Consider the following 25,219-nt stretch of genomic DNA (forward strand, 5'->3'; position numbering starts at 1 on the left):
ACATTTACACCTTTACACATTTTACACTTACACCTGTACACCTTTTACACTTACACCTGTACACCTTTTACACTTACTTACACCTGTACACCTTTTACACTTACACCTTTACACATTTTTTACACACTTTTTTACGCCACAACTATGTTAAAAAGATGAGTCAGGCCTTTGTCATGTGCTGCTTCATTCATTATTCAGCCAACTCGACCCTCTTTCCAATTCCCTGCTCTAATTTACTCTCTCTCTCTCTCTCTCTCTCTCTCTCTCACACACACACACACACACACACACACACACACACACACATCTCCCACTTTCCCACTCTGTCTGCCTCCCTCTCTCTCTCTCTCTCTCTCTCTCTCTCACACACACACACACACACACACACACACACATATTGTTCTTAGGATGGTAGTGGTGGTTTGTGTGGTTAGTGACGACAAAGTGAAGTCAGTGGTAGTTGTCATGGTAACCTACTCCACCACTCCCTCTAACTCGGCCACACCTCTCTCTCCCTCCCTCTCTCTCTCTCTCTCTCCTTCCCTCCCTCTCTCTCTCTCTCTCTCTCCCTAAACTCCACACACCCTTCCCCCTTCCCTCACCATCACAAAATACCCTCTTATATTCACTTCCTATCCCTCTTCCTTCCTCCTCCTCCTCCTCCTCCTCCTTCCCTCTCTTCCTCCCCCCAATCCCTTGCTTCCTCCCCCTCCCCCCTTACCCTCTGCTCTCTCTCTCTCTCTCTCTCTCTCTCTCGGTAAATTGCTTTTGTGTGTGTGTGTGTGTGTGTGTGTGTGTGTGTAACCGTGTGCGTGTAAGTATGCATTCAGTATGTAAGGTTGCTATGAGACTAAGACTACCGTATCAACAAACATTGGCAGATTGTGGTTGCGATGGTGGTAGTTGTGGTATGTGATGGTGGTAGTTGTGGTAGGTGATGGTGGTAGTTGTGGTAGGTGATGGTGGTAGCTGTGGTAGGTGATGGTGGTGGCTGTGGTAGGAGATGGTGGTAGTTGTGGTAGGTGATGGTGGTAGTTGTGGTAGATGATGGTGGTGGCTGGGGTAGGTGATGGTGATAGTTGTGGTAGGTGATGGTGGTAGCTGTGGTAGGTGATGGTGGTGGCTGGGGTAGGTGATGGTGGTAGTTGTGGTAGGTGATGGTGGTGGTTGTGGTATGTGATAGTGGTAGTTGTGGTAGGTGATGGTGGTGGTTGTGATAGTGATGATGGTTGTGGCAGTGATGATGGTAGCTGTGGTATGTGACGTTGTAGTTGTGGTAGGTGATGGTGGTAGTTGTGGTAGGTGATGGTGGTAGTTGTGGTAGTGATGATGGTTGTGGTTGTGGTAGTGATGATGGTTGTGGCAGTGATGATGGTAGCTGTGGTATGTGACGTTGTAGTTGTGGTAGGTGATGGTGGTAGTTGTGGTAGATGATGGTGGTGGTTGTGGTAGTGATGATGGTTGTGGCAGTGATGATGGTAGTTGTGGTATGTGATGGTGGTAGTTGTGGAAGTGATGATGGTAGTTGTGGTAGGTGATGGTGGTAGCTGTGATAGTCTATGTGGTAGGGAAGGGAAGGGAAGGGAAGGGAAGAGAAGGGAAGGGAAGGGAAGGGAAGAGAAGGGAAGGGAGGGGAAGGGAAGGAAAGGACAGGGAATGGAAGGGAAGGAGGGGAAGGGAAGGGAAGGGAAGGGAGGGGAAGGACAGAGAAAGGAAGGGAAGGGAAGGGAAGGGAAGAGAAGGGAAGGGAAGGGAAGGGAAGGCAAGGGAAGGCAAGGGAAGGGGAGGGAAGGGAAGGGAAGGGAAGGGAAGGGATGAGAAAAAAGGAAAGAAAAGGGAAATGGAGGAAGAAGGTGCGATGGGGAGGGGAGAGGGAGGGAAAGGATGGGGAGGGGAAGAAGAGGAGGAAGGGGAACGGAAAAGAAAGAGGGAGGGGAGAAGACGAGTATGAGGGGAGAGGAAGAGTAGGAGGGAAGGAAGAGAGGAGTGAAAGGCAAGGAGGAGGAGGAGGTGGAGAGGGGGGAGGAGGGGGGAGGGGAGGGGAGAGGAGGGAGGGAGGGGGAGGGGAGAGTGAAATAAGAGACGTTTCCAAGGAGATAACATATAATGGATGCATGGATGAGTGAACGCCTGGTAGGTAGGCAGGTAGGCAGGTAGGTAAGTAGGTAGGTAGGTAGGTAGGTAGGTAAGTAAGTAAGTAAGCAGGTAGGTAGGTAGGTAGGTAGGTAGGTAAAGTAGGTAGGTAGGTAGGTAGGTAGGTAAGTAGGTAGGTAGGTAGGTAGGTAGGTAGGTGGGTAGGTAGGTAGGTGGGTAAGTAAGTAAGTAAGTAGGTAGGTAGGTATGTGGGTAGGTAGGTAGATAGGTAGGTAGGTAGGTAAGTAAGTAAGTAAGTAGGTAGGTAGGTAGGTAGGTAGGTAGGTAAAGTAAGTAGGTAGGTAGGTAGGTAGGTAGGTAGGTAAGTAGGTAGGTAGGTAGGTAAGCAGATAAGCAGGTAGGTAGGTAGGTAAGCAGATAAGCAGGTAGGTAGGTAGGTAGGTAAACTGGGAAGTAGGTAGGTAGGTACAATCGTCGGTAAGTAGAGAGAATAAAATAATAAACGAGAGAGAGAGAGAGAGAGAGAGGGGGGGGGGGCTGTGCATTCACTTCAAAGCACTTCTTCGTGACTAGCACCATATTCTAGTGTTAATCTATTGTTATGGATAGACAGATAGATGGATAGATACAGACAGATATATTGATAGATGGATAGACAGACAGATAGATAGACAGACAGATAGACAGATAGATAGATATAGATAGATAGACAGACTGAGACAGACAGACAGACAGACAGATAGATAAACGGACAAATATACTGATAGATGGAGAGATAGATAGATAGATAGACAGATAGATAGATCTCGAGTTTTTGGGGGGCGGCTCAGGGTTAGCAGTGTCTATCCTGCATCATATATCTACTTCCCAAGCCCACACCAGCACACACAGCCGTCCTCACCAAACGCAAGACTGTAAGCTTATGTAGGGAGCTGGTGCCGTGGTAAGGAAGCCCCCTAACACCTTTTCTTAAGCGAATTATTCTGTTTGATGACACCCAAATGTCCTCTTGTGTTATATAAATCCTTCCTAAATCGCCACACTCTGCATAAATCCAAAATAAATCGCTAGGGAAAAGGTGTTACTGAGCTCCCAAACACCTTCTCTTAAGCGATTTACTCTAATGACACCTAATTCTCCTCTTGTGTTATATAAATCATTCCTAAATCGCCATACTCTGCATAAATCCAAAATAAATCGCTAAGGAAAAGGTGTTAGGGAGCTTCCATACCCAATGAGAATACGAGACATGGTGCCGTATTGCCTGCTGATAGTGAACTCATTCTCGGGATTATTTGAGTGTTGTGAATGTATGTTGGTAGGATGAAGGTTAAGGAAGCTCCCTAACACCCCTTCCTTAGCGATTTATTTTTTGGATATGGCTGGTTATTATCCTTTTGCATAAATCGCTTAGGAAGAGGTGTTAGGGAAGTACCTAAAATGACGACAATGCAGGTCATGGATGGATGGATGGATGGATGGTTGGATGGATGGATGGATGGATGGATGGATGGATGGTTGGATGGATGGATGGTTGGATGGATGGATGGATGGTTGGATGGGTGGATAGACAGATAGATAGATGGATGGATGGATGGATGGATGGATGGATAGACAGACAGATGGATGGATAGACAGATGGATGGATGGATGGATGGATGGATGGATGGTTGGATGGGTGGATAGACAGATAGATGGATGGATGGATAGACAGACAGATGGATGGATAGACAGATGGATGGATGGATGGATGGATGGATGGATGGATGGATGGACGGATGGATGGATGGATGGATGGATGAAAGGAAAGAAGGAAGGAAAGAAGGAAGGAAGAAGGATGGATGGATGGATGGACGGCTAGCTAGATGGAGGAAAGGAGGGAGGGAGGGAGGGATGGGAGTGGAGGAGGAGGGGGGAAGGAGGACACAAAAAAAGCGTCACCGTTACCATAGCAACCAATGCATCTTATGGCTATTGCATATCTTAGCTACTGACGTCATATTAACACCACACTACACCACAGCACAACACACCACTACACCACACTACCACCACACACATTACACCATCACACACCACTGCCACCACACCACTAAACCACTTAACCACATACCACACCACCACCACACACACTACACCTCAATACAACACCACACACACCACACCATCACACAACACACCACACCACACCGCCACTATACCACCACACCACATACACACACCACACAACACACCATCTCAGCAGCACACCACCACCACAACACTACCACACCACACCACACCACACCACCACCACACCACCACCACAACACTACCACACCACACCACCACAGTATTTCATGAAGTATTTTGAAAGATGCCTAGAGAGAGAGAGAGGGAAGGAGGGACAAAGGAAATGGAGGAGGGAGGAAGGAAAAGGAGGGAGGGAATAAGGGAGGGGCCCAGGAGAGGGAGGGAAAGAAGGAGGAAGGGAGGAAAAGACACAGGAAAGGGAGGGAAAGGAGGGAGAGAGCGAGAAAGGGATGGGAGGGAAGGAGGGAAGGACAAAGGAAAAGTAAGGAGGGAGGGAGGAAGGGAGGGAGGGAGGAAAGGCAGTTGGGCGGCAACGAGGGGAAGGATGTGGTTGCTAGGGTAACTCCGGTTGCTAGGGAGAGAGGGAGGGAGGGAAAGAGAGAGGGAGCACAGAGGAAAGCAGGGAAGAAAAAGGAGAAAGTGGGAAGGAGGGAAAACGGGAGGGCAGAGGGAAGAGAGAGGGTTGGAGGGAGGGAAAGACAGAGGGAGATGGGAGGGAGGCAGGAAAGGAAATGGAGAGAGAAATGGGAAGGAGGAAAGGAGGGAAGAAGGAAGAAGACAAGGAAAGGGAAGGGAAAGGTAAAAGAAAGTGGGAAGGAGGGAAGAATGGAGGGTGGAGGGTTGGAGGGAAGGAAAGAGAGAGGGAGAATGGAGGAAGGCAGGGAAGGAAAAGGAGAGAGAAAATGGGATGGAGGAGAGAAGGGGAGAAAGGAGAGAGGGAAGAGCAAGAAATGAAAGACAGAATGGGTTTAGATAAAGATTCAGATACATTTGCACTCTCCCAGCAATGGCGTCTGTCCCCCCCAGCTGGCAGCAGTGTTTGTAAGCCAGCATAAGTCTGCTACACACGCTCGCTTTCCAACTGGCACAAGTTATTTCCTTCATTAATTCATCATCTAATCCAGTGTTGCCCCATAAGGAGCACAGAAGCCCGGGGTTAGGCAAGTTGGTCCTGACATTTAAGATGAGAGTGACCAGCCTCACTCATCCCTGAGTGGCATTACATGAGCAATAAACCCCAACCACCCCTTGGATATAAACCCGCACTGGATCAATCCGACTGATACGCTTTAATTACCCACTAAATCACCAGGTGCCACAAATTGCTTATACGGTTACCACCCAGCGTAGTAAATGGTTTCCTGGCGTACAGGAGACCATTTGGCTTGTTACTCAGTGTAGAGCCACCCATAGACAGAAGGAAGTGGGTAAAATTGATATCTTTGGCTATCTGAACATACAGTCTCAGGGCGTTACTACCGTCACATCTAGATATTATTTTTTCCTTTCTTATCCCAGCAAACATGGAAACAGTGGGCCATTTTAGACATATATTGGAATGAAGGAAAAGTGGCTGCCATGTGCTGGGCCAATTCTTAACTGGTACAGCTTTTCCATAGTGGCCATTTGACGAAAAACTAGTGTCGGGCCAATATATACAATTATTTTTTTTCCAACACTGGGTTAGGAACAGAAATTAAATGCTGGCCCAATTTTAGTTTATTTAATTTAATCCGATAATCATTATGAGGCAATAACAGCATCGATCGGTTAACAGACGAGTGGTACAAATATGCACCTGACACTAAAATAAAGCTTCAGTGACACATGAAAATACTGAGAACAAAAATATCAAATGTGTCTCTCCTACCACATCAGGAAGTGGGCAGGAAAATGTCGGGTTGTTGCAGGAATATCTTATAAATCCAGTGCATAAAATAAACAAACACACCCACACACACACCCACACACACATACAAAACATCATCAATATCAGTACCATCATTATCACCAGTATACTGATCACACACACACCCACACACACCCACACCCACACACACAAAAATCATCAATATCAGTACCGTCATTATCATCATTATACTGATCACACACACACACACACACACACACACACACACACACACACACACACACACACACACACAAAACATCATCAATATCAGTACCGTCATTATCATCATTATACTGATCACACACACACATACACACACCCACACACACACACACACACACACACACACACACACACACACACAAAACATCATCAATATCAGTACCGTCATTATCATCATTATACTGATCACACACACACACACACACACACACACACACACACACACACACAAACACACACACACACACATACAAAACACCATCAATATCAGTACCGTCATTATCATCATTATACTGATCCTTTTTCCGTCACAAGATGCAGCGAAGAAGGAAAGATATAAGAAAAAGAGATGCACAGAATTTGAGAAGTATCATCAATCCAAAAATAATGACAAAATTGACCCGAAATTAACAAACACAAAAAACACACCCAATCACAACTACGCAATCGAAACTGGTAAAAGATGTGCACCAAAAACCAGAAATTAACCCAACTCACACATTCACTCACACGCGTAACCAGTCTTAAAACCGTGCACCAAAAAAACTTGAAATAACATGAACACACACATACACACACACTCACACACAACCAGAAGTCATTAGGTGCACCAGAACTGTGAAATAATATGAAAACGCACGCTCGTCCACTCGCACACGCAACCAAAAAGAGTAATAAACGGTGCACTGATCTACCGGAACAACAACAACAGTGGTACACGTACACTCACAGTCTGGGGCGAGGCTCTGGTGTTGATGATGGGGTGTGTCTCGGAGGTGTCTATGCCTTGCTGGATGACGTACGTGTTGCTTCCGGCGGAGAGGATCTGCCCACCCACTGGACTGTTGGCTACCTCCTGCCACGACAAAATGTGGGAGTTACACAGGAGTTGGATATACCTGGTTGGACGATATGATACTGCATTGAGGGAGGGGGCAGTGAGTTGGGGGGAGGGTTGTCAAATGGTGGGTGACAGAGCGACTTGAAGGCGCTTTGTCTAAGGCCACCCTTTGCGGGATTAGGGCACTGAGCTACTGATAAATAGATAGATAGATAGGCTGTGGAGTTGGACTGAAATGGCTGGATAAAAGGACTCTGTGAGGATGGACTGAACTGGTTGGATAGTAGGGAACTGTGGAGTTGGATGGAGTTGGTTAGATGCAGGCAAAATGTCATTCAGGGAAAGAACTGGGTGACACATGTTTCTCGTTTATGGAAAGAGGTTAAACACACACACACACACACACACACACACACACACACACACACACACACACTCTTTTCTGACTTTAAAATAACTTCACAAAGACTCACAAGCAACTTTACGACAAGAAACAGTGTCAATCCATCCACAAACTTAATAAACAAAACGAGCAGACAGTGTACAAAAGAATGCTTTACGAACCTGGGAGTACGAGACAGGTGTAGTGGAGCCAGGCTGATAGTACGTACTGCCGGCGGAGTACATCGTCGTGTCACCCACTGTGTACACTGGGTATGCCCTGTACAGGAGGAAGTATGCATCATTTAGGGGAGCTGGTCATGCGTTGGTTAGAACATTCAACTCACAACTGGAAGAACCGAAGTGCAATCTCAGGGTGGGAACATTACAGTAGGTGCTTAGAGAGGAGATGCATGTTGTTAAATGGGGATAAAAGCTTATCTAGTTATCCACTGTATTTACTTCCAACTTAGGGTATATAAGGATGGTATTCATGTCAGGTGAGAAGGCTCCCTGGCACCTGTTTCTTAGCTATTTATTTTCCAACCTACTCATCAATATCCTCTTTTTGCTTCTTATATCTTTTCAATACAGACACAGATTGCACGACTAGCACACAAGGACACAGTAACAGCGCAGAATCAGAAATAAACCAGTAACAAAGAGGTGTTGGGAAGCTTCCTAACTGCACAGGAATACTGCCCTCGGTCACTCTCCTCCCTATACTGTTTCTATACTAACTTGGCCTAAAATTTCCATCCCTCCATCTTGGAATCTGGAGCCTAACCACAGATTAACACTAGAATATGGTGCTAACTGAGAAAGTGCTATGGAAACGATACAGAGCCATAGCAATGTCCATTTCTGCGACTGACCTATGTAAAATAAATTGCAAAGTCAAAAATCTGGGCATGGTTAGAGTGAAAACAGACTCAGGGTATCTCAGTCACCTCCTTCCCTGATGCTTCATATCAAAGGGAATCACTCTCACGAAGAGAGGAATATACAATGCCCCCAGCCTAGGAATATTTGCAGGAAGAGGAAAATCAGATGCAGATGAGGTGAAATATTAGAACAGAGAAATATACAAAGCTTCTCCCAGCCTATGAATATTTGCAGGCAGTGGAAACTGAGAGGTAGATGAGGTGAAATATTACACTACATATTAATGAAAAGGGAAATATACAATGCCTTTCCCAGCGTAGGAATATTTGCAGGCAGAGGAAAGTGAGAAGCAGAGCTGAAATATTAGGCTAACTTTTTTCCCTAACTGAGAATTGTTCAGTGATTCCGATGCACGTTAAGAGTCTGAGGTCAGTTCTCATGCTGGTCAGACTGCTACATTCAGTCTGTTTTCCCCCTGTCCCTGTTCCCCAGTACACAATCTGTAACCAGGACCACCCCTTGGATATAAACCTTCACTGGCTCAATCTGACTGGAGTGCCGCAATTACCCACTAAAACACCAGGCGCCATAATTTGGTTATATGGTTACCACCCAGCATAGTAAGTGGTTTCCTGGTGTAGAGGAAACCATTTGGCTTGTCACTCAGAGTAGTCACCCACAGGCAGAAGGAACAGAAAAGAATGAAGGAAAAACAGAGAAAAGAGGGAGTGCAAAGTCACCCATAGGCAGAAGGACGAGGAGAGAATGAAGTAAAGAAAGACAGAAGAGGAAGGAAGGCAGGATGGAAGGAGAGGAAAGGGCAGACACCTGAATACAGCACTACATCGAGTGAGTGGATGGTGGGCAGAAAAAAAAAAAAATGTGTCAAGAATTACCATAAAACTGGGAATTCCTGCCCTTAATGGTCAATGGAAAAGCCAGCTGATGGGATGTTACAAGAACGCTGGTAACTCAGACTCACTAATGGCAAACTAAAATCAGTAATATGGGTCTGCAATATGGTTCAGTGAGGAGGGCCGAGATGGTGGTTCTGTCTTGCATCAAAGCAGGGCAGTGACTCAATGATCTCTTACAGTCCAATGCATCCTCAACTACTGTGCCACCAATGTCCACAAAGATAAGAGATTAAATACTACCAACCTAAAGTTGATAATATGAGTTGGTGGGCAGTCAGTGAACCTGCAGTCACATAGGTCTTCCTAAATGAAGGCACCTACAACCAGATAGTTAATACCTGATGTTCTGTTCTGTGCAGCATCAGGAATGTGGAAAGAATGATGGTTTGAGGAGGATATGAGGCTACAAAGGTGCTGGTAGTGACAAGGCTATGCTACATGGCTTATGAACCAACACTTGTCACACCTCCAGAGCCTAACACTCTCAAGGTGGCATCTGCGAGGTAGAGACAGTTGCTATTTGGAGACAGCACAACAGTGGACACAGGCATGGTAACAGCACTGGCCCTCAACTGCCAGGTCACCAATCTTGAAGCAGCACTGTGGTGTCAACAACAAGGAGTGGCTGATACTAACATGACATGACTGTGCCACCCAGCCACACCAATGAAAAATAAGGGTCACACACACACACAGATACAATGTTCAGCAGTACATATGAAAGATATAAATGCACGTGGGTAAAATAAACACACAGTACAGATGGGAACACTGTATAGCATATGAGTGCAACCACAACCCAAAGTCTCACGATGGAAAGCAGGCCACACATACATCAATAATGCCCTGTGTATGAAACCATCAAATACACTCAGGAAATACATGGGGTTTGAAAAAGTGGAAGGATTGGAAATGTTCATTGTTTCTCTGTTTCCTAACCTACACCTTTTTCCTTTTCAGGTTTTGGTGATGGGATTATGCTATTCAACAAAAATAAAGTAGGAGTTTCCAGTAAATGGTTTTCACAACAAACCAGACAGTCAAAATTGTCCAGTTCTAGTGTGAGACTAAATGATACGTCACAGTCCACCATCAGTTTGTGGTCCATACACGAGATGCACCTAAGGACCATATCATACTGAGGATTATCAAACATTCTGGTAGCCAGGGTACAGTCCATAACACATACAAAGGCACGGGTGGGTGTTCAGCATCAAAGATCCAACCAAGAATGAGGTCATGCATGACTAAGCCACTGGAAGCCCAAAGAAGTCCCACCGTCACTGCTCCCAAGAACTGGGATTGTCTGCCTTATGTGTGCGGTGTTCTATGAAAATGGGGCTCAAGCTATTTCCTTCTATCATATTTGTGGCATCAACTAACACATTTCAACATGCAGATGAGGCAGGTCATGTGTGAATGGCTCAGTGACAAGCTAGAATGCAACTCTGGCTGGATCAGTCACATCTGGTTCTCCAACAAGGCACACTTTCATCTCAATGTTGCCATCAGCTACCATAACAATATTTTCTGGGGCACTGAGCTACCTGAAGAAATTACACAGGCAGTTGAAAAGCCCAAAGGTTACTGTATTTGTGGTCTACAATACCAGCCATGGGCTGTTAGGTCCCTACTGGTTCAAAGGTGGTTGGACCATCACAGTGCATGCCAAACGCTACTGGAAGGTCATCAGGCAATTCTGCGCTGACTTGAATGCATCCTTCACTGCAGGCCAGCCTCATATGATATGGTTTGTGCAGGATGGGGCCCCAGCTCACACTGCAAATGACACCACTGCCTATTTGCACACACTGTTCAACAACTGCCTCACTGCCACTGGCACCAGCCTTGAGTAGTTGCCCCACAGCCCTCCACCTCAACCCATTAGACTTCTGGTTTGGGGCTGTCAGGGACTCTGTGTATGCTGAAAACCCTGTTACAGTGGCTCAATTCAAGCTGATGTGGCCAACTACATCCAGCAAGTCTCACCTCTGAGGAGGGTTGGCCACAAGTTTGGGGTCAGAATCAAGGCGTGCCTCAATCACGTAGTATACATCAAGAATGTGAATTACACGACACTTACATAAATTTGCTGAAATGTCATGATTGCCACAGTATATCTGGTAATTATCCAGCTCAGTACTTTATGTGCCGTCACTGTCTCAGAATAAACATGTGAAATCCTTTCACTTTTTTTGAAACTGCCTCATTAGAGAAAATACAAATATATATAAATAAGGTCACACATAACTAAGGCACCCAGCCTCACCAAGGATGGCGGGGTTAGCTACGCCTAGAAGCCCAGTGGCTAGACTGGCGGCTCCCACCAAACAATGATACATGAAAGCTCCTCATTCCTTCACCATATTTGTGTTGTACGTTTATGACTATTTTTCTCATCTCCAGACAACCAGGCAGTGGGTCCGCCTGGCTGTCCCTGTACCGGTGCCACCACATGAAGCCATCCGTCCCTTGCACCAGTGAAGGTAGCAGAAAAAATATCCAGTAAGATTCTCTCTCATAAGTATTTCCCTGGGGTTTAATACAACTGAGAGAGAGAGAGAGAGAGAGAGAGAGATCCCTTGGCTGGAGACTATATATAAATTAAAAAAAAAAAAAAGGGGTGGGGGGAATTAAAATTATTTCACTTACAACACATGAGGCTAATATAAAAAAACAGGAGACATAAATACAATTACAAAGGAGCTGTAGTAAGGTTTTTCAAGGCTTGGATTTTATTACACTCTCATTTTCCCTTCCACTCCACTCCTTTGTTTCATCTCATACTAGACAGAGTCCTTTATTTAGAGGCAGTACAAGGCCTGAGAGTGTTTATACCTTCCTCCTTTACTCCACTCATGTTCCCTTCCACTCCACTCCTTTGTTTCATCTCGTACTAGACAGATTCATTTACTTTGAGGCAGTACAAGGCCTGAGAGTGTTTATACCTTCCTCCTTTACTCCACTCATGCTCCCCTCCACTCCACTCCTTTGTTTCATCTTGTACTAGACAGATTCATTTACTTTGAGGCAGTACAAGGCCTGAGAGTGTTTATACCTTCCTCCTTTACTCCACTCATGCTCCCTTCCACTCCACTCCTTTGTTTCATCTCGTACTGTACAGATTTATTTATTTAGGGGCAGTACACATGGCCTGAGAGTGTTTATACCTCCTCCCTTACTACTCTCATGGTTGCTGGCTCATGTATCAGGTAAGGAAGCTCCCTAACACCTCTTTCTTTGTGATTTATTCTCATGTGTCAGGTAATGAAGCTCCCTAACACTTCCTTTGTGATTTGTTTTCCCCATTACACCTTGCTGTCCTCTTCTCTCAAGTTATTCTAATATTAGGATATTCTGCATAAATAACGTACAAAATGATATTAGTCAGCCAATTCCAAAAAATAATTCAATAAGGAGGAGGTGATTGGGAGCTTCTTTAGCGTCCAAGAATACAAGCCAATGCAGAGTCTCGTCACCTTGATAAAGTCACCTGGAAGTAACAATATAAATAAATAAGTATATATATAAATAAAGAAGTGAAAAAAGACCTTTCTGCAGAATTTAAACTTAGCATAGAGGACAATGGAACTCCAATTATCAACCAGATTTTGAGGATAATAAAAATAATCATCATCATCATCATCATCATAAAAAAAAAATAATAATAATAATAATAACAATCAATCATTACAGACTGCTAGGAATGGAGCACTGGAATATTTGGGAGTGGAATAATGGGTTCCAAACACCTTTTCCTTAGTGAATTATTTTTGGATATGGTTGGTTAATATCCTTTTGTATGTTATTTATGCAGATTATGGCGATGTTAGGATTTGTATAACATAGACAAGAATAAGGTGTAATAAAGAAAATAAATCACTTGGGAATAGGTGTTAGGGAGCTTCCTTAACTGATGAGAATACAGACAGGTAATAGCAACAAAGTAATGGCATTTTTAGGAGGGGTTAATGGGGATGGGGTAGGGAACAATTTGATTTTTTTGAATTTCACTAAAACAAACATGGCTGGGGTAGAAAACAGTATGATCATTTGAACTTTCATCTGACTTTCCCAATCTTTCAAAAACTCACCCACCAACCAATGTCACAGGAAAAAATATATATATAAAAATAAAAATATAGCACTGTAGGTTGATAATTGTAGCTCCATGACATAGCACTCTCCTCTCTAGCACTCTCCCTTCTAACACCTTCTAGCACTTATACCCCTATGGCAGCACATCCAAGCAATTCATGATGCTACCAGTCACACATTACTCTAGTTAGTTCAAATATCTATGGTTTTACTAAGGGTAGGAAAGCACCTGGGAGTCACTGTGGAGGGTTACAACTGACTGGCACATTAGTTCTGGTGTTAGGGGATATATACTGAGGTGGTTTGGCCCTGTGGAGAGGATGGAGAGTGAGAGACTAACTAGGAGAGTGTATATGAGTAAGGTGGGGGGGGGGACAAGGAGGAGGAAACTGATGATAAGATGGAGGGATGGAGTAGAGAGGTATACGAGAGAGGGGGGGTGTAAGTTAGGGGGGGAGGGTAGTGAAATGGCAGGGGACAGGATGACATGGAGATGATTTGTCTGTGGCCACCTCTTACAGGATTAAGGAGTCTGGCTATGGATAGATAGTAATGGATCATCTACATACAGTCCTATTATGATCAGAGAATGGAAATTTTGGGGTAGGGAACTCTAATGATGGTAGTCAGAGGTCAAGGGTTACAAATGGGGCAAGTTAAGGTTTAGAAACTAGTATAAAGCATAGTTACAGCTCCCAGGTGCCTCCCTAGAACATGCATCACACTTAATTGACAGATATAAGTACTCCACAGCCCTTTCTCAAGTATTTTAATCATTCAGTTAAGTTCTTTTATGATTTTTTAGTTACGCCGGGGAAATTATTTAAGAACAATCAACGGAAATGAATGCAACAACGAAACAGCTATTGTCTGGAGCAACACAGAATACCGCTAAGCCTGAATGCAACAAAGAAATTTTAGAAAACACAGAATGCCAAAAAAAAATAATAACCTTAAACAGATTACCAATTGTTTTGAATATACTAAACAACCAGAATTTTGGTCATTATAGAATTAGAATCCTTTAAAATTTGAATGCATGAGAGAAATGTCTTTTGGCAACACACTCATGTCTGAAAGCAACAATGTTTTACTTTTGCAACACAGATTACCAATAATCCTGAATGCAACAAATAATTTATCATTTGGGAATACAGAATACCGTTAAGTGTTCATTGTTAACCGAGTGTTTTAACGTTGAACATAAACACAGCCAACCAGAACAACAAAGACAGCAAGAACACAACCTCGCACAAACACAAACAAGATCAAGAGAAGGAAAAGAATGTGAGAAAGAAAGAATATCTGTATAAAGATGAATACTGTTGTTGTTGTTATTGCTGTTGATCATACCCAGTTTGCCTGGACAAGCAGACCCATCAAACACATGCAAGAAACTGCCCCTGCAGGGCTGTCCCATGCAGTGAACCATGTTCTCCTAAAGCTTTGCTGTTGTGAGGTGCTAGGGAAAGTGTGGAGGTTTGGTTTCTGGATGGACGCTGCATTTGTGTCTCTCCACCCACTCAACAGGGGTCCATAGCAAGCGCCATGCCACCCCTTAATCTGGCTATATGGTTACCACCCAGTGTTGTAAATGATTTCTTGGGCTACAGGAAACCATCAGGCTTGTCACTTAGTGTAGAACCACCTGACATGGAAAGGAGAGTAGTAACAAAGTGACAGGAGGGAATGGGAGAAGTAAGAAGAGAGGCAGGCAGACACAGACCTAGAACGAGAAAGAGGAGTGAAGAAGCAGGCAGCACTTCATCAGGTGAGAGGATAATGATTGCCACCCCTAACCAACAAAGCTGAATGGTAAAATGTATTTAACCCTCAGTAAATTACACTAATATTGCCACTTAAACTCTTCACTGGTTCCCATAAAGCTGATTTGCCGATTCCCTCAATTAAAACTCCAAATGTATGGAAAAAAAACGTGGCATTTTGGAACACATCCTTGACGTATAACAAGGATTATCCGTACAAAGAAAGGATGGTAAATATGAAAGAAATAAAACTGAAAGCAACAAAGGACAAAGTCAAGAAGGGCAAATGAACTGATAAAAACAAATGCTAAAGCAAAAAAATTAAAGGAGGAAGTAGAAGTAATGCAAAAAATGAAAAAACAATGAAGACAAAAATTACAGTACAAAAACAAAGACGGAAAGCGAAATAAAGCAAGAAAGAAAACAAACAAACAAGAACGAAAACAAAAAGGCAAGAAAGAAAAAAGACAAGAAAGAAAACGAAAGACAAAGGCAGCACATCATCTACTGAAGGGCGTAGCAGAAATATTTACAGTGTGGTTCTTAAAGTGTGTCTTCCTTGCCACTCACCTATCTAATTCTCGTGTCTAACTCTCATATGTTTTACGGGTGGCTAACTCCTTGCCACTCAGTTATCTCAATTCTCATATTTCATTCCTGTTTATTTCATGTACGGCTCATACCACACCATTCAGCTTTCTAATTCTTGTAATGTAATAATACTGTATAACAAAGTGTCACTGAACTTAATTTGAATCTATTATGGAAAAACTGGCCAACTATTCAAGTCATTCAGCAAATACCTAACTGGGTAACTTTTGTGAACTTTCAGCCTTTGGTTCTTTCTTGTTTTGTATAAAATTTCGAAGCCATGTTTTATTAAAATATTGAATGTGATTTGTGTAATTCAATAAAAGTGCTGAAAGGGAATAAAAATAACCTGCTAACCATAACAATGAACATAAAACACAATGCAACTCAATAACAAGAAAACACATGAGTTCCATTTATTCATTTTTCGTTGGCAAGATAACCTGACCTGCAGCACAATCATCATCCAATCACAGGCTGTGCATACATCAATAGATATTTCTTGGATAGATTACCAGTTTTATTTGTAAATGCTGATCAAACTTCCCTCTTTTCCAACAATTTTACTGAGTATTACTGCTGCATTACCAAAACAGAATATAACTCATAAAACAGTCCATTGTATCCACGCTTGCAACCCCCCCACACCACAAAACACCTGCTCACTTAACACACTATACCGTCACAACAAAGACAGTCCTTCAATACAGCCTCAACAAAAGATCACTGGGAGCATAGCACCTGCCTGGCTAAAAATTCCCGCCCCTTTTCTATCCGGCTCTCTAATGCAAGAGTTAACCATTACTCCCAGGCCTCCAAGTATACAACAGGTAACCTCTGGAACTGTCTTCCTCTGTCTGTATTTCCTACTGCCTATCACCTCCAGCCTTTTAAATACAACGTGTCCAGGTATCTCGAAATGAACAAATCTTGAATTTGGCTTTCTGTTACTTTGTTTTTATTTTTTCTTGGGAGGAACAATTTAGTGTCCTTCTGTCTTTAGTTACTTCTTCCTTGCATTAAGAAAAAAAAAGTTCAAGAGGTTGATTTTCTACAGTACACTAGGTTCACATCCAAATGAGCTTGGGACTTCAATAATTACTGCTACTCTAAGTACCATCACAATTTAATTCCACATCATTATTATTACCACCGTTTTCAGTTTTATATGTTTTTTGTGTAACACGGATCAGAAGAGTTAATCTGACAGCACACCTCCACCTTTCTCTGTCCAGTGCCTGCTCTCTATTAACATCACCAGGTCTAACATCATCAAACGTCACTTCATCCCAAGCCTTCCTCAGTCTACTTCCACATCAATGTCCATTACCTCTAAGCTTCTACATCTCCTTACCCAACATCCCAGGGCCTTACTCTCGTAATTTTTTCCTTCTCTCAACTCTAAACGAACACAGTCTACCTTCACACCAATCCCTTGTTACCTCTATGCTCCTACACCTCACCCAACTTCCCAGGTCATTCTTCTTACAATTTCTTTTCTTCTTTTCTCAACTATACAAACACTTTTGATCCTTTTTCAGTTGATGTACTCTACTGGTCCTTTCTCTCTCTTTTTTTTTTTTTTCTTTCACTCAACTCTAAATGATCACTTCTAATAGTTTTTCAGCTGATGTACTGTATTGGTCTTTTTTTTTTTTAACTCGACTCTAAACGAACACTTCCAATCCTTTTTCAGCTTATGTACTGTCTTATTACAATAGACACAAACTATGATGGTATTAGGTATATTACAGGATAAGAGGAAGGTTTATCAGCCATTACAATCAAAACAGCAAGAACATATCCATGAAATAAGTTGACATTTTCATGGCCTGTGACTGGATAACGGCTACATCAAAGGGCACGACTCATCTCTCCTCCAAAATGTAAATAAACAGTAGTACGCACCAAAACACAGGCCCGACAAATGACAAATAAATCCCCCCAAAACAGAATGAATAACAGTTGGCATATACTGTCCACAGATGCAAGGAATAAAGGAAAAAAACTGCCAAAACATAATGGCCATGCAATGAAGGAAAAACAAAATTGTAGGCTATGTTAGAGATTTATAGAAGGAAAACAAAAGTGCAGAGAGATAATTATTATGAAAAGATGGAAAGGGAACTGCAACTCAGAAGATGGGAAAAAACAGATGAAGGAGAAATATAATCGAGACAGGACAGCATGGAGAGTGAGAGACTAACAAGAAGAGTTTATGTGAGTGAGGCAGAGGGGTGGGGGAGAGGGAAGGAGAGGCCAAGGATGAGGTGGAGGGATGGAGGGGAGAGGTATATGAGAGAGGGGGATGTGAGCTGGGGGGAGGGCAGCAAAATGGCAGGGGGACAGGGTTACATGGAGGCAATTTGTTTGTGGTTACCCTTTGCAGGATTAAGATATCTGGCAATAGATACAAAGAAAAAGAAAGAATAACTTAGACATACATTAGAAAAAAATAGAGAAATGAGAAGTGTGACTGAGATAAAACAAAGAATAGCAAAGAAAAAAGGGAAGTAATATAATCGAGACGAAAGGAGTAAAAACGGCAGAAGAAAGCACGAAAAGATACCTAGCACGCAGAAAGAACGCAAACCATACACACACAACAGGCCAAATCATACACAGACCAATCACACCAACAACAAACACACAAACGGTACCAGCCACAGACATTACAAACAAAAGATGCTCGAGACAAACAAACGAAAAATAAGAGAAACGAAATATACAAACAAATGCAAGATGACAGGGGAAAGAAAATGACCTACAGACAAAGAAATACAGACTCATACAAAAAGCTAACTTGCAAACATAAAAAAAAAAATTGTTAATAAAACCGATCCATGAACAAAGACAATAAGTTGCAATGGAAACAAAATAAAACAAAAATGAACCAGGAGTGAGGTAAATAAGAGATAATCAAGGACAGAAAATGGACATAGGCAACGAAAATAACAGTGCGCTGGTACAACTAAAATGTTCACCATCCTAGCCAAACTTTCCCTATTTATATGGTGTGCAAAGGTCCGGAACACAGCTATTTTTTTTTTTTTCCTTTTCCCAGTAAGAACGTAAATCTGAGAACGGTAGCCCCGTACTCAACTTCGTTCCTCCTAGTGTCATCAAAGATGCTTGGCAAAGTCACCGCCACTCTCTATACTCCCACAAAAAGGAGGAACTGAGTATGACAGACCTCACTCTAAAACAAATCAACCTCTGAATCATTAAAAAATCAAAATTCCTTTCAGACATAAACAAAACAGGAGTAACTTGACCCTGACAGAATGCATCCCCCAACAAAAATGCAACACTAATGAAATCGGACTAACTGTTCTTGGTATTTATGTGAAAAAAGCATATAATAATCAAACATATGAGAGGCTGAAAGTAAACCGACAATAACAAAATGCAAGATCAAAAAGCAAGCAAAAAAACACGACCACTGTAATTAAACAACTGAAACAAAATATAGTAAATCTCTGAATGCAGGAAGATGAACTAAAAACAACACTTAAACGGGACACTGAAAGTAACCTGGCCATAACACAAGAGAACGCAAATCATACAGTGACACAACATACCCAGAACACAAACCAAACAGCAACGCAACGCAAACTGAACATAAAAATACCACTGTTATTCCGACACGGAGAACAAGAAAGGAAAAAAAAAAAAACAACATTCAAGACACGGAAATCACGTGGCCATAACAGAACGCAAACCATACGGCGTCACAACGCGAACAGAACAGTGACGATGACGATCTCTAGATAAGACAGAGTTACGACAGCGTTACGACGAGAGAGGGGGTGAGGAATGAGAGGGCGTAGCGTTAGTTACATCTGTCCATTAGTGGGGCTAAAGAGGGGGTCTTGTGAGGCCTCTACATACTGTACGTAGGCCCCGTGTACACCGTGCGAGTCCAGGGAGCCGTCACCCTCCGACACTGCCAAAAAAAACGCACACAATTAATTTTGGTATACATGGAAAGAGGAAGATTGCTGTAAGGAGAGATGTACACTCTGTAATTAATTTTGAATATGTGTATGTGTGTTTTAAATGTGTGTGTGTTTTAAATGTATATATGTCTGGGTTTTTCTCTACCTCCATTTTTTTTTTTTTGTACACAAAGAAAGAGAAAGACAGCTATAGGGCCAAATGCATAGTGTAGAATGCAATAATTAATCCTAACAGTGTGTGTGTGTGTGTGTGTGTGTGTGTGTGTGTGTGTGTGTATAGGGGGGGATTCCTGCCTAACTGCAATTGTTTTGTAGTACACATGGAAAGGAACTAGCTGTGGGAAGAAACATACATAATACACATAACACAGCTCATAAATATTGCATGTGTGTGTTTTCAGCTATTTGTAATGAAGGGGAAAAAGAAAAGGGTAAATATCCAACCGTGAGGGATAACTTTAACAAATAACTGACCACAAAACCTGATAAACAAAATGGAAGACAATGAGGTGAATATACAGCCTACTTTACAACAAATCTTCGTCACCCCAAAAGGTATCTCCTGAGCAGAATAATATAATCGTGTGAATAAATTAATCGCGTGAGTCAGGGCTGAAGGGATTAAGTTTTACCTGACACTAAAATCTTTATCCCTAAACTTTGTACGGCAATATATTTTCGAGTTTTCATTTTTTGCTGGTTAAATTACTTGGATACTCATTTATATTTCCTTTACAGTACACACTATTCACTTCCGCAGCCTTAATTGCTATAACTCAGAAATTCAAATATATATAAAGAGAATGTAGGGCAAACTATGAATATACATTAATCTGACATGCTACACTAAAGCTAGGTTATCTAAACAAGACATACAGCAGCAATACAGTACTTCATATCTCCTACACCACAAATACTTACATCACTTAATACTAACTATGCCAATCAATAACTTCTGTGACTCAATTAGGTTAAACAAACAAACATTCCTATTACCTGGAAAAAAAAAAAACATTACACCATATTCTAAACTTACCTTCTTCTGAACACTTCTAGAATAATAAAAACACACTGACATATCTACTTATAAAAAAAAAGTAATTCTTATATACTTATTAACACTGGACTTCTTCAGATGTAAAGTTCTGGATGGCAAAGCTGGAATACTGGAAAGACCAATTTACAATGAGATGGGAACCCAGTTATACCTTCCATCACTGCCACTGGTAACGCTGAGATGGGAAGGTGAAATTGAATTATGTTTTCTTGGGTGGGACAGAGACAGAAGCTGAAGCCTGAATTCTATACTTTCTCTAACATTTTGGGCTACATAAAATCCATCTACTGTGTACCTGAAAACTATCTATCTATCTATCTACTGCCGGACGCCTTAATCCCGTAAGGGGTGGCCATAAACAAATCGCCTCCATGTCACCCTGTCCCCCACCATTTCACTGCCCTGCTCCCAGCTCACACCCCTCTCTCATATACCTCTCCACTCCGAAAACATTGGAGAAAATAATGAACTCAAAGCTCTAACCTGTGTCTCTCTCCCAGCCAACATTTCCACTTGTCATAATGGATCATCTGCATGAATTAGGTTTGTTTAGGTTACAGAATTTAGCAAAGGTTAAGCTTAATTGGGTTAGGTTAGGATAGCCTGAATTAAGTTACATTTGAGCAGACCAGAAACCTTACAAACACAAGCATAACATTTCACATACACAGCAAGCTCTTAACAGGCTCCCTCCCTATCCCATAACAGGAAGATGGTGGGATGCAGATGGGCAACTTCAACAGGCATCCCACTGAATTCATGTCCACAAAAGCCTGAGGTCACAACAACAACAACAACATAAAAACAACAACAACAGGCTTACAACCACAGGTGACATGGAAGCTATGGGACAACTGTTAACTCCTTCAGTGATACGATGTCCCTTCCTACACACTGTTAACAGACGCCAGATTATGTCTGAAGATATACACGATCACTGACTGAGGCTGCAGCACAACATTTGTTTTTTGGTGGTAGGTGGGGGCGCTCACCATCCACTCACTCGATGCAATGTTGCTCGCAGGTAACTGCCCTTTCCTCTCCTCTTTCATTCTATCCTTCCTTCCTCTTCTGTCTTTCTTTCCTTCATTCTTTCCTCTTCCATCTCCCTATGGGTGACTCTACACTGAGTGACAAGCCTAATGGTTTCCTGTACACCAGAAAACTATTTACTAAACTGGGTGGTAATCACCTGGTGGTTTAATGGGTAATTAAGGTGCTTCAATTGGACTGAGCTTGTGCAGGTTTATATCCAAGGGGTGTTTGGGGTTTATTGCTCATGTAATGCCACTCAGTGATGAGTGAGGCTGGTCACTCTCATCTTAAATGTCAGGACCAACTTGCCTAGCCCCAAGCTCCTCCACTCCTCATTGGGCAACACAGGATACGATGATGATGATGACATTTATTAGGTAATGTTAAGCTGGGTACGCTTAATTAACAAAAGTTTGATCATGTTCGATTACTTTCCATAAGAGTGGATCCCGAATAATTAGCAGCACATTTTCTTTGGGTTATGGCAGTCTACTGGTGCTGGTGAAGTGGTAAAGTATTTGGTGGATAATCTCACAGTTCACAGTTACCATACCCTACTTATATTACACCTGTTTCAAAACTGAGAGTGTTGCGAAAGGGACGAGAGGGGAGGTGCTTCACTCAGCTTCTGCACATGGTTCATACACACTGTTCCACTGGCAACACTGAACTGCATGGTTGTACATGTTAATTTTTAAGTGATTTAGGATATAGATAAATCTGTTTTACTCCCCCCAAAATAACAGTTCTTTACACAGCCAAAAACCTGTTCTGCACTCTTCATTCTGTCCTTCTGGAGGCTAAAGACTAGGTTATCAAATTTTCAAGCCACTTATGACACCTCGCAGGAAACAAAAATGGTGAATAGAGGAATCACCTCAGACCAGGACAGCTGAGTAGTAGGTGCATTATTATTTGTCTCCAATTATAATGCCTCATGATGCATTATAATCTTGATATCATCAGAGACTCGTCCACTCCTGAACAGTGCTCATGCTACCGGCTCTCATATGGCTCTCAAACACTGCCACGCTTTTCAGGGTCTCAGAGATGTCCACACCACCTCTGCCAGTCTCGGTATTTTCTGCTATTCTCTGTGATTTCCGTGGTCCCTTTATGTAGGATCATAAATATGCTCTCGCATGGACGTATACAATATTAAGCACACTGTTAAAATGCATTCAGACTCATGAGAATAAAATGGGTTTCATGAAGTACATGAAATGTGGCATCATGCATCCATAAAGTATACTAAATTTCGTGAAGTCCTCTGAGCGCATTCTTTTCTTTAATGGAGATCATCTTGCACTCCCTTGGGAATGTTGGAAATCTGTGATATGTCCTTACTCCTTTCCTTGGCTTGTTCCCTCCTCTTCTTCCTTTCTAATGCCCTTCTGTTCTTTCCTTCCTTCTTTGGCTTGTTTCTTTCATGCCCTCCTGTTTAATGTCCTTCTGTTCTTTCCTTCCCTCCTCCTTTCTGCTGCCTTTCTGTTCCTTCCTTCCTCCTTTCTTCTGCCCTTCTGTTCCTTCCTTCCTCCCTTCTTCTGCCCTTCTGTTCCTTCCTTCCTCCTTTCTGCTGCCCTTCTGTTCCTTCCTTCCTCCTTTCTGCTGCCCTTCTGTTCCTTCCTTCCTTCTTCTGCCCTTCTGTTCCTTCCTTCCTCCCTTCTTCTGCCCTTCTGTTCCTTCCTTCCTCCTTTCTGCTGCCTTTCTGTTCCTTCCTTCCTCCTTTCTTCTGCCCTTCTGTTCCTTCCTTCCTCCTTTCTTCTGCCCTTCTGTTCCTTCCCTCCTCCCTTCTTCTGCCCTTCTGTTCCTTCCTTCCTTCCTTCCTCCTTTGTGCTCCCCTTCTGTTCCTTCCTTCCTTCCTTCCTCCTTTGTGCTCCCCTTCTGCTCTTTCCTTCCTTCCTCCTTTGTCTTGTAAGGTGGCTGTTGGTCCTCTGGTATTATATTATCTTTTCCACCTTTTCCCTCCCACCATTCCTCCTTTTTCTCAGGTGCAAGGATGGAGGGAGAGATTCATATTCATTCATTGCCAGACGCCATGTATCCCAAACGGGGTGGCCAAGGGCTTAGAGTTAATTGTTTTACAGGGAGGGGCACTAATCCTCCACCAACCCCACTTGACACGTAGGGATGAGGACGTTAACAAAAAATAATAAATAAAAATAAACTTAACCTCTGCCCTAACCTGACCTGACCAATTAACCCGGCCAGAATGAACCTAACTAAGCCTAACTTAACCTTGTCGACAAACTTACCTCGGCTTCAAACAACCATAATTAAATTGTCTAGAGATGCGCTGAATTTTGAGAATCGAATGGAAAATTAACCCTCTCTCCAAACGTGCCACAATATGATTTTCCAGAACACACACACACACACACACACACACACACAAAATTAGTAATAAAAAAAACGTTAAGGTAGTTACTCTTGTCTTCTACTTAACCCCCTCGCCTTTGTTTACCTAGAGGCATGTTCTTGGGGATGAATGACACTTAGAAGAAAATGCCTGCCTTTATGACCCTTGCGTGGCTAATGGGTGATGCACAAGACACCAAATGGTCCTTATGTCAAGAATTCATACAATAAGGTCACTGTAAAGATGGAGGCAAAAACCATGAGGCACATAACTATGGTGCTCCTCTCTGTAAATTATGCCTCTGAGCCTGTGATGGGTTCCACGGGGCACCTAACCATGCTCATCTCAGTAAATTATGCCTCTGAGTCTGTTGTGGGTTCCATGTAGCACTTAACCACAGTGCTCATCTCTGTGAATTATGCCTTTGAGTCTGTGGTTGGTTATAGACATCCAATATCCTGGTTACCACAGCTACCTCCTCTTGTGTTAGCCTGGATTCTCACTTCAACACCCACCAACCCACAGAGGGAGGATGGACACAAAAAAATGATGCCAAATTCTAGATGCATTCGAGATGCCTGGACACATTTTAGAAGCCTGGATGTCATAGGCTTTAGCAATTCGTTACGGTGAAAAGAGTACAACAAACCACGACCGCTATGCAGATCTCTAAGTTGTACATACATTTTTGCACTATGATATGATTGGTGCCAAATTCTAGATGCATTCGAGATGCCTGGACACATTTTAGAAGCCTGGACGTCATAGGCTTTAGCAATTCGTTAAGGTGAAAACAGTACAGCACACCACCAACGCTATGCAGATCTCTATTTTGTACATACATTCTTGCACTATGATATGAGTCTGATTTTGCTGTTCTGTACATAAACTCTTTCACTATGATATGAATTTGATTTTGCCATTTTGTATATAAGTTTTTGCACTAGTATGCAAGTTTGAATCTGCCATTGTGTATATAAATTTTTGCACTAGGATGTACGTCTGATTTTTCCAGGATACTTATTCTTC

General features: G+C 42.6%; 1 protein-coding gene across 1 annotated transcript in view; it reads right to left on the bottom strand.

The window, feature by feature from the left end:
- LOC145400826 (DNA-binding protein RFX2-like) overlaps nucleotides 1-25,219 on the bottom strand; it is a 55,205-nt gene that overhangs the window by 22,859 nt on the left and 7,127 nt on the right. Inside the window, exons 6-8 of the mRNA XM_080273262.1 lie at nucleotides 19,621-19,726; nucleotides 7,707-7,803; nucleotides 7,032-7,157 (exon numbers count right to left, since the gene is read on the bottom strand). Coding sequence (XP_080129388.1) covers nucleotides 7,032-7,157; nucleotides 7,707-7,803; nucleotides 19,621-19,726 — 329 coding nt within the window. The remainder of the gene's footprint in view (nucleotides 1-7,031; nucleotides 7,158-7,706; nucleotides 7,804-19,620; nucleotides 19,727-25,219) is intronic.

The sequence above is a fragment of the Coenobita brevimanus genome, chromosome 53, assembly GCF_032717465.1.
Source record: "Coenobita brevimanus isolate Jiangsu-jjx chromosome 53, ASM3271746v2, whole genome shotgun sequence".
Lineage (NCBI taxonomy): Eukaryota > Metazoa > Arthropoda > Malacostraca > Decapoda > Coenobitidae > Coenobita > Coenobita brevimanus.